General features: G+C 53.8%; 1 protein-coding gene across 1 annotated transcript; it reads left to right on the top strand.

Annotated features, from left to right (window-relative positions):
- Nucleotides 1-2,531: 2,531 nt before the first annotated feature.
- Lrrc14b (leucine rich repeat containing 14B) lies at nt 2,532-6,380 on the top strand. Its single transcript, XM_046430397.2, has 2 exons — nt 2,532-3,504; nt 4,937-6,380. The coding sequence occupies exons 1-2, from the start codon at nt 2,618-2,620 to the stop codon at nt 5,580-5,582; spliced, it is 1,533 nt and encodes a 510-aa protein (XP_046286353.1). The 5' UTR covers nt 2,532-2,617; the 3' UTR covers nt 5,583-6,380.
- The last annotated feature ends 3,428 nt before the right edge of the window (nt 6,381-9,808 follow it).

The following is a 9,808-nucleotide window of genomic DNA, read 5'->3' as shown; positions in this document are numbered from 1 at the left end:
TCAGGTCTGAACAGGATGGCCAGCCAGCCAGGTTGGAGCCCTAGGCCCAGGTGGAGAAGGCCCTCCATAGACCCTGAGGGTTTGATTTCTGTGCCAGAGGGACCAGCCTGGAGGACACATCTGTGAGCTCAGGTATTAGGGTCTGTAAACAAGTCTGGATGGCGCCTGGCAAAATGCCAGAGGGAGTGGTTTGTGAAGTAACGCCAGCGAGCCATTAAGTGTGGAGATTCCTGATTGGTTGACTGATGTATCTAGTTTATGCTAATTAAGATAAGCTGTGTGGAATGTATAAATACCGCTCCTGTCCTACAATAAACGGCTCCCTCTCCTGCTGTATCAACGTACACAAGTTGTTTGTCACCTCCCGGCTAGTTTGCTGCAGCCGGACTGCGGCACTCAGGTATAAAATTTCACCTGCTGCCAGAGACCCCCAAACCACATCTGCAGCATAGCACCCTGCTACAAACTTGTGCAGCCACAGAGGGCCCAGGAAAGATACTGTCTCTGTCCTCACGGAGCTCTTGTGCCCCTCAGGGAAGAGGCTGAGTGGGACAGGGTGCATGCTCACTGCATAGTAGAGCTCCTCTTCAGAGCACACTCTTCTGCTTTACAACTAAGGCCGCTCTGCTTTGATCCTCACCTGAAGGTTTGAGACAGACATGTGGCCGGCTCCCCTCTCCGCTTCCTTCCTGATCATGTTCTTAGAGTCCTTCTGGTCTCACTTCCCAGGGAAAACAAGCTTTCCTGGGCACTGAGCAGTGCTTACCCCACCAGACAGTCCTGCCATGTGCTCAATCACCTCCAGATCACTCATGCCTGACAAAGAAGATGACCCCAAGGAGTCAGCATGTGCTCAGTAGAGAAGCAGTGTCCAAGTATTTTCCATCCTTGTTTGGTTAAATCACTGGATTTGGAAACAGTGATTATGAAGGGCTGACATTACTGCAAAATTCTTCAAAATTTTAAAGAATGTTTTATTAATCAAAAAAAAAATGCTTTCCACCTCTACCTGAGATAAAGAAGTAGGGAATGAGCTTAAATCCACCTGCACCTGGAGAATCTGGAGGCTCAGTGCAAGCTCAAAGGCCAGAGCGCCTGAAGCTCTGAGTCCAGGGACAGGAGGAGAGGCTGCCCTGCTCCAGAGAGGGCAGATCCCCCTTTCCTGGGCCTTCATGCTTTGCTGGGGCCCAGCTGCCTGATGGTGCCCATTCACGGAGGGCCGCTCATCCCCACCCAGCCCTGACTTGCACACCAGTCTACTCTGGAAGCATCCTCAGACACAGCTAGAAGGGATGCTTTACCAACCCTCTGGAAAGTCCTTAATCCAGTCAAGTTGACACCTAAATTAACTTGTCCCTGTCCAAAAGGAAACACGCTAAAAGAACTGCTCCTGCCCCTCCCTCCCCCACCAAAACAAAAAAAGAGCAGAACATCAGTGAGTTGGAGGACAGTGACTAGTGAGCTGTAGTTAGAGTTCCCACAGCAGGGGCAAAGGAAATTTGAGGAAATAGCAGCTGAGTATCCTCCCAATTTGATGGACATGAACCACGCCAGCACTGAGTCCTCATCCTAACCAAGCTGAGTGGAGCCAGCTATGAAGGGAAGCTCTTTACAGCTGTGAGCAGCATCTCAAATGCCCCCCAAGGCCAAGTGCTTAAGACTGGTCCCCAGCAGGGACACTACTGGGAGGTGGTGGAGCCTTCAGGAGGTGGGGCCTGGTGGCAGGAAGTAGATCTTCCGTCCACACTGGGTCTGGCTCTGGGTTCAGAGAAGGCAGGTTGGGAGAGCCTGTTCACAAGGAAAGCAGTGCTTCTGACCCCATCATGCTGTCCCCCGATGGTGCCGGCCTCGAGGACTGCACTAGCAGATGCCATAGTCTTCATTTATGAGTTTGTGCATTTTCAAGAAACACCCCCCCTTGCCTTATGAGGTGTGGGCTGAGGCCAGGCACTGGTGAGGGGACAGAGCAGCTTTCATGTACCCTGAGTTCACTCCATCTTCCTCTGTGATACTGCATGCAGCCAGCACTAAAGGATGCAGAGGTTGTTGGGTGGGGGTACTGGCCAGGTGGGCAGCTGTGGCCATTTCTAATGTGCTCCTCTTCCCAAGTGGTCATGATACTGCCGTTTACCGGTGACGAGTTCCGCTTCTTCACATGTTGAAGTATATCATTAGAGAAGCATGCCAAGGCAAGCGTATAAAGCAGGGTTTATTTAAAAAGGGGTAACAGAGACTTCTCCCAGGAGGGAAAAGGGGGCCATTGCTGGTATCCTGGTATCCCCAGAAGTGAAGGTGATTTGCCTTTTTATATGTCCTAGGCTTCCCGCATAGGGCACCTGGAGCCAAGCAGCTCTGATTTCACAATCTGGGTGCCACAAGGTGGACAGCCGCCTCTAATGGTCACACTGGACAGCCGCCTCTAATGGTCACACCAGACAGGCTCCCCAGGACCAAAATAGCAGTCAGATGACTGAAGGGCAAGCTCGCCACTTTCTGCCCAAAGCCAAGCACTCCCAGCAGCAGCAGCAGCAGCAGCAGCTAAAAATAGGCATGAAGGGCACACACCTCGATCAGAACCAGAGAGAAGAATGCTGTCCTGCCTTGGTCTGAGGGCGCCATGAGGTCGCTGCGTTTCATTTCTGCTGAAGCCCTGGTGTCCTACCCCCTGCTGGCCCAGGGGAGCCTGGACAGTGTGGCCCATAACCTCTACCCACTTCTGTTCAAGGCCAGCTACCTGCTGGAGCAGGCAGAAGTGACCCGTGCTGTGCTGGGATGCTGGCCACTGGAGGAGTTCCGGCTGGCTGCATTGTTGGGTCCGAGCACTGACCACCCAGAGGACCTGCGTGACCGAGCCTGCAGGACCTGCCTGGAGGCCTGCGTGCGGGGCCTTGCCGACCACGTGCTGCAGGGTGGGAGCCGCTGGCTGCGGGTGGCAGACCTCACTGGCATTCGAGATGTGCAGGTGCAGCGGTGCCCCTGCAGGAGGGCACTGGGAAGGTGGGGACGCACCGAGCTGCTGGCCAGGACCTGCTGTGAGCTTCAGGCAGAGCCCTGCATGGGCAGGCGCTCCACTGAGGTCTTTGCTGACCTTTTTGTCACTGAAGGTAACTTTGAGGTGGTGGTGCAGGCCCTGCAGCCATCAGGCCCAGCCCCTCTGCAGGTGCGATGTCTGTCCTTCAGGGCGGACAGCCTAAGCCCTGGGCAGCTCCTGCATGTGCTGGGCCTGGCCAAGCCAGGTGAACTGCGCAAGCTGGAGGTGGTTCACAACGTGCGGCTGAATGCTGGGCACGTGCAGCAGCTGCTGGCCCAGGTGGGCTTCCCTCAGCTGGTCTCACTCACCCTGCCCACCAGGGCCTTCGACATACCCCCCACCTCCACGCCGCTTCCCGAGGGTGAGGACTCTCTCCTTTCCTCCATCGCCTGGGAGCTCAGCCAGATGAGCCGGCTCACAGAGCTAAGTGTGGCCTTCTCCACGCTGACCGGGAAGATCCAGACGCTGCTCAGGTGAGTAGAGGAGAGGCCAGGTGAGCACTCTGGGCCCTGGCAAGGCAGGCTGGAGAGGAGCTGAGGAACAGGGATGGGACCTGCTAACTTATAAGGCTACTGGTTCATCTCTTTGGGGTTGCTTTGGCCAAAGCTATAGGAGAGGGACAGGGTTGAGGTAACTATGAGTTAGAGCCACCAGAAAAGAACAGTGCTCTGGGGGGACCTGGGACTGCTTCCAGTTAGCAAGAGAGAACATACTAAGTAGCAAGTAAACAAAGCATAAGAACACCCCCACCTAACAACTTACCTGTTGTGGGACAAATTGCCCGAACCCACCGATGTCATACCAGATCAGGAGTGGGAGTGAGGCTGAGCTGGCCTGTCAGCCATTGGTGCTGCAGTCTCATCTGAAGGTCTGCGGGGGCAATGCTCCTCCTGGATGGCTCACAGGAGGACTGCATGTGCAGCCCTCAGGTAGAGGGGTCAGGGTGCCTCCTTCTGGGCAGCTCTGCTATAGACAGGGGTGCAGGAAAGAAGCCAGGGAGAGACACAGCTGGGGTGGCTTCATGTGCTGTCCCAGGGGCAGGCTCTTGGCAGCAGATCCACCAGGTGTGGGTGGGCAGTGAGAGGTAGCTGTGGCAGGAGGATAGGAAGGAACAAAGAGCAGGAATCGGGTACTGACAGGTTAGGGTCCCAAAAGGGTGAGTGGGCTGAGAATGTGTGTTCTCACAAGTCCCAGGTATGGACGCTGTTCCAGAGACGCCCCTGCAGCTGCTCCTTTGCTGCCACCTACTCCAACTAAATGGAAACTGGTGGTTTAGGAATGCAGAGGCCGTCAGGGTCTCTGGTTTCCCTTCCCAGTTCTAACACCATGCGGATCTGGTTCCTCAGTGAAAGGGTGCTTTCCTGCTTGCTTATTTTTGCTTTTGCTGCCCCTGCTGCCAGCTCTCTGAGCTGCCATTCCCGACAGGACTTCCCTCACAACATGAAAGGGATTGCTGCAGTGTCTGGGTATAGGTGTGGAAAAAGGCCCCCTGCGTAACTGTATGTGCTGGGGATGAACCTAGGGCCTCCTGCATGCTGGGTTGGCACTTACCACTGAACCACACCCCAATCCTAAAGCCTATTCTTTGCCACAAAGCCAAACGGCAGCCATAGGCTAGGTGAGTGAGGAAGCGTGGCAGTGTTCCAGTAAACCTAAATCGCTGTGGACACAGACACTTGAACTTCACGTAATTTCCCTTATCACAAACTCTCTGAATTTTTTCAAGAATTTAATTAAAATCACCAGTTATTCTCAAATGGCAGACGGTATGAAATCAGGCAGCAGCTGGATTTATCCATGGGAGGCAATTTGTGATAGAGAAACAAGTGGATTGTCACCTACTCTTAAACCCCAGCTCACCTGAAACACTGCTGTTACCTGTGCTGCTTTCTGCCTGTCCCTCAGCCCCCTCAGAACCCCACTGCGAGCACTGGACCTGGCTAACTGTGCCCTGAACCACGCCGACATGGCTTTCTTGGCAGACTGTGCACACGCTGCCCACCTGGAAGTGCTGGACCTCAGTGGACACAACCTGGTGCACCTGTACCCCTCAACCTTCTTCAGACTGCTCCGCCGGGCCTCCCAGACACTGAGGGCGCTGACCCTGGAGGAATGCAGCATCGCAGACAGCCACGTGGGCATGCTGATCCTGGGCCTGAGCCCCTGCCGCCAGCTACAGGAGTTCCGGTTCCTAGGGAACCCGCTATCGGCTCGCGCCCTCCAGCGCCTCTTCACCGCGCTCTGCGAGCTGCCTGAGCTGCGGCGTATTGAGTTCCCAGTGCCCAAGGACTGCTACCCCGAAGGCACTGCCTACCCCCAGGACGAGCTGGCCGTGTCCAAATTCGACCAGCAGAAGTACAATGCGATTGCTGAGGAGCTGCATGCGGTGCTGCTGCGGGCCAACCGTGAGGACATCGAGGCCTCCACGCCTGTCTTCGGAAGTTTCGACCCAGACATCCAGGAAACAAGCAATGAGCTCGGCACCTTCTTGCTGCAAGCTTTCAAAACTGCTTTAGAAAACTTTTCCAGAGCACTGAAACAAGTGGAGTAGGCGCTCCACCAGGGCAAGGGCAGTCTTGCATTTCAGCCTGCAGGGTGCCCAGGGCCAGTCCTATTGCCAGAGGCTTGGGCTGCACATTCATCACCAGCATCACCACCAAAAGCAGTTCTTAGTGAAAATGGTAAACAAGCCTGCTAGGTGCCTTAGGAGAGGAAGCCCTGCCTTCAAGATGTGTCATGGGTGCTCCTGGGTCAGGCAGCAGACCCTATAGCAGGCACATGTGGTAGTGAGTGGAGGTGCAATGGGTGCCAGGGCAGGCTGCCATAGGAGCAGGGTCGACTGGACTCTGAGGCAGCAAGAAGAAGGAAACGAGGACTTGTCACAGAACATGTGTAAAGAAAGAAGCAGCCCATAAAACAGCTGAGGAAGAGACTGAAAAGCAAAGATAAACCAAATCTGCGTGCCCGGCAGGAGGCTCACACGGCATGCTAGATGTGTCTGTGGGGCTAGCATGTTGACAAGCCAGGCTTGTTTGCTCAAAACAGGGCCAGGAGCACCCAGCGGCTTCCGGCTGATACAGTAACTCTGTCCTTGCTTTGCTTTGTATCTGAGTGAGTGCTGGCCTCAGCAGTAGGTCAGGACACAGAGTGTGGCATTTATGGATGTCCTCTGGTTTCTCCGGCCCTAACTTTCCCTGAACAGCCAGGCCCCACGCCCATGGCCCTGGGCTCCTTGCCCCTAAGGGGCTGATTGTCACCAGAGGTGGAGTTGGTTTCCACTAAGCTTGGCTCTGTACCAAAGGTTGAGAATTAGAATGATAAGTGCTAATAAAATAAGTGTGGTTACCGAGCCATGGTCCTTATTTCACCGCAATTCAAGACTTTTAAAAGGATTTAAGAGTTTGGAAATAAGATTTTTCCTTGAGGCACAGACAAGAGCTTAGACCCAGTACCACCTGAGCACCACTCCTGGCAGCACTTCCCCCAGGGGCATCTCCATCTCAGGTGCTCTGCAGCCTGGAGCTCCAGGTGTATCCCAGGCTGTTCTTTCTGGTGGGACCCAGCAGGAGAGCTTCGCAGGGTTGCCTGCTGAAGGCGTCCTTCCTCAGGGTCTCAGTGTGAGCTGACACCAAGTGTTCACCCCACCCTACTGTAATCGTTCTCTGCCTGCTTGGCTGTGCCTTACTGGCAAAGGTTCACGCTGGCAGTCTCTTTGCAATCAAGTTTCGGGCACATGGAGTCTGAATTACAGCAAGCTCTTAGAGTAGGCACCACGCAAAATTTTTAAATTACTTAAAAATTCAGACTCTAAAAAGCAGAGTAACTCATTATCTTCAGTGTCTGAATTTTCATGACTACAGACTCAGCCTCTAGTGGCACTGTAACCAATCATGTGCAATGGCTAGCTGGACCAGGAGAGCCCTGTATTTGTGTGGCTGTATGGAGAAGGGCCCAGGGTGTGGCCCATTACCTGGGGAGGGGCAGGCACACAGAAGTCTGCCTCTGCAGGTGAAGTTGCTGGCAGCAAACATTCAGGACAGCACCCCCTCTATGCTGGTCCAAATTTATTCCTAGGCAGCAGTCCAAATGCTCTGAACCTTACATACCTGTCCCCAAGTGTGAGACTCACCTGCTCCTCTGGACCAACTCCACCCCAGCCTGACAGTGCTCTCAGCACCCATGGACTTTGGTCACATCTTCCTCACACTGGGACTTTGCCTGTGGCCACCCGGGATCTACGGTCACATAGCTGGTATCTATCAGGGCCAGCAGCATCTACTGTTTGCAAGGTAAGTGTGTAAATTGGAGTCAGTGCATACACATGGCAGCTGTAGCTGGTGTAGCTCCTGGTGAAGCTCTGGGGGCCACTATCACTTGCCAAGATCCAGCTAGCCTCTCCAGGAAGAGATGGGTGAATGGAACAGGGACACCAGTGAGGACAGCGTGGGGCTCACCTCCTTGCATTCCTAGGTCTCACTGGGGGGTCGGTCATTGCTGTTCCCCTAGGAGTGCAGCAGGGCTTCTTGATGATCATGCTGCAGGGCAGAGGAACAGTTCTGGGAGCTCCAACTTGGCCCTTCCTACCTTAATGGCTGGTTCCATATGTTGGGATACCTGCAAGGGTTCTTTCTTGAGTATACAGAGACAGAGGAGATATCCACAGACCTATGGACCTCTGTCACGGCCAGCTAACTCTATTATGAGGAGTGGAGAGAGCTCTACTTGGCTGTCACTCAACCCTGAACTCCCATGATTACCAGCCTTGGCAGCAGCTCCAGGATAAAGGCACTGGTTACCACTTGGTCCTGATGCTTACCACAGCCACCCCTACCAATCTGCTTCTGCCGGTCTGGAGCCCCATCCTATGGCACCACCAAGCAGAGTCAGCTCTGGCCCCAGAGAGCAGCCCCCTGGCCCAGCCACGTGCCAGAGGCCTCACCAGTAGGGCCAACACCCCATGCTCACCAAGCAAGCTTCTGCAGCCAGGAGACTCCAGCACCCCACTCAGCTGCTGGCCACTGACCAGCCACAAGGGGCCATCCCAGCAGGGTTGGGCTCAGAACCAGGAACTTGAAGAACACTGATGTAGAGTTGTGCATGAGCACCCCAACACAGTACCTCTCTGGCTGACCAGTTCTGTAACCCACATGAGCCGGGCAGGCCCAACAAGGCATACTGGGGGCTCACTCTGCAGGATTCCCAGGTAAAGGAGGTGCTTTCCTGACTGGGGCAGGGCTGCCTGAGCTGACATGAGGGCTCTTGAGTCTGGGATTTCAATTCAGGCTAAGGGACCAAACACCCTACCCAGACCTCAGGCCACCTTGGGCCTGGGAACTGCCCTAATGCCTTTGCTATCCAGTCACTCCAACAGCGAGACCCTTTCCTGCCAGAGGTGGGCAAGGGAGATGAGCTTCCTTCATTGCTGCAGAGCTCTAGGGCTTCTATACCATGCCTTGAGTCATCATAGACTTCCTGTTAACAAAAGCCACATACTCTGTGATCCCTGGCTTTCACTGTCCCCACTCCATTCAAGTGCCACAGCATTGTATAACCCAGGGCTCCCAAACTTCTCTGAAGGCCTGAGTGGGACAGGCAGTATGCCAGTCCAGGATGGGGTATAGCCTTAGGAGCCTTTTGCAGGGAACAGACTGAAGTAGGCAGGTCCCTGAGAGTTGCTCAGGTGCCATTTCTAGCTCCTCCCAAGTCTGAATGGCACTCTCCATTCTTGCCCTGGGTCTGAGACACCCTTAAAGCAAATCCTCTTCTACAAGTCTAAGACAGCTTGAATTAAGCTACTGCTTACAACCAGAATCCTGAGAAATACAGGGACTACTTCATCGAGCCCAGAATAGAGACAGGACCTCTCAAGGAGCAGGCAGAGGGAGTGATCCCAGCTCTGCCCAGCAATCCGTCCTGATCATAGTACAGCAAAGGGCTACCCAGAGAATGAAGGCAGCTGCTTGCTGGAGCATGTTGGGGCTCAGTGTGTTCATCACATCAAACACTGGTGCAACTTAGGCTGCAGCTAGAAAGCCTCCCCCTACTTTAAGCTGACCCAGAAACAGTTACACTCTCCAACTAGACATGCAGTTCTCAAAGAACATGCAGGTTCTCTGGGGAGGCTTTCCCCTGCCACTTGTCTCTGCTGCTGCAATGTCTGCAGAAAGATTTTCTTGTCACCATGAAATTGACACTATATCAGTGGTGCAAAACACACATGCATACATGGAATATGTGACTGAGATACCTCTTTATCTAGGAGCTTTAAAAAGGGGAAGGCCTCTCCACCAAATAAGTTAACTTGATGAAAGTACAAAAGTCTTGTCACTGTGCATTTAGGTTTCAGAAGGTCCAGGCCAATCATTACCTTCTAACTTTGTTCCAAGGCAAAGCAGCCTGCAGTAAGCAAAATGAGAAGCAAGATCCTAATACCCACCCCCCAACCAACTCCTTCCATTTTAAGCCCTGCAACCTCATGTACACTCAACACCCCAGATCAACAGAAAACACTCTGAAGTGATCCTCCCATCCCCCAGGAGCTGGGACCTGTCCACCCAGCCTCTTCCAGAACGTGGGCTCTGTGGGCCTGCCTTACACTTTGATAGCCTCTGTGGCTATCAAAATACTGGGGCACCTGCTGGCTAGGAGAACCACTTGGGTGCTTTTCCTGTTATGAGCATGAGAGCTTCCAAATGTTCTACAGCCTCCGTGGTCTTACAACACCCCTCATCACCACTGCCTGACGACTGCTAAATGGAATCTGGGAAGGAAAAAAAA

The sequence above is a fragment of the Marmota monax genome, unplaced genomic scaffold, assembly GCF_021218885.2.
Source record: "Marmota monax isolate L192 unplaced genomic scaffold, Marmota_monax_Labrador192_F-V1.1 WCK01_AAM20220418_F8-fsc00082, whole genome shotgun sequence".
Taxonomy (NCBI): domain Eukaryota; kingdom Metazoa; phylum Chordata; class Mammalia; order Rodentia; family Sciuridae; genus Marmota; species Marmota monax.
Note: the sequence above shows the minus strand (reverse complement) of the source record. Positions and strands in the feature narration are given on the sequence as shown.

What these genes read in the sequence shown, in the direction of transcription:
- Lrrc14b (XM_046430397.2), top strand. Translation starts at nt 2,618, where the DNA reads ATGAGGTCGCTGCGTTTCATTTCTGCTGAAGCCCTGGTGTCCTACCCC. An exon ending in AAGATCCAGACGCTGCTCAG is followed by an intron (nt 3,505 to 4,936) that starts GTGAGTAGAGGA and finishes CCTGTCCCTCAG; the next exon opens with CCCCCTCAGAACCCCACTGC.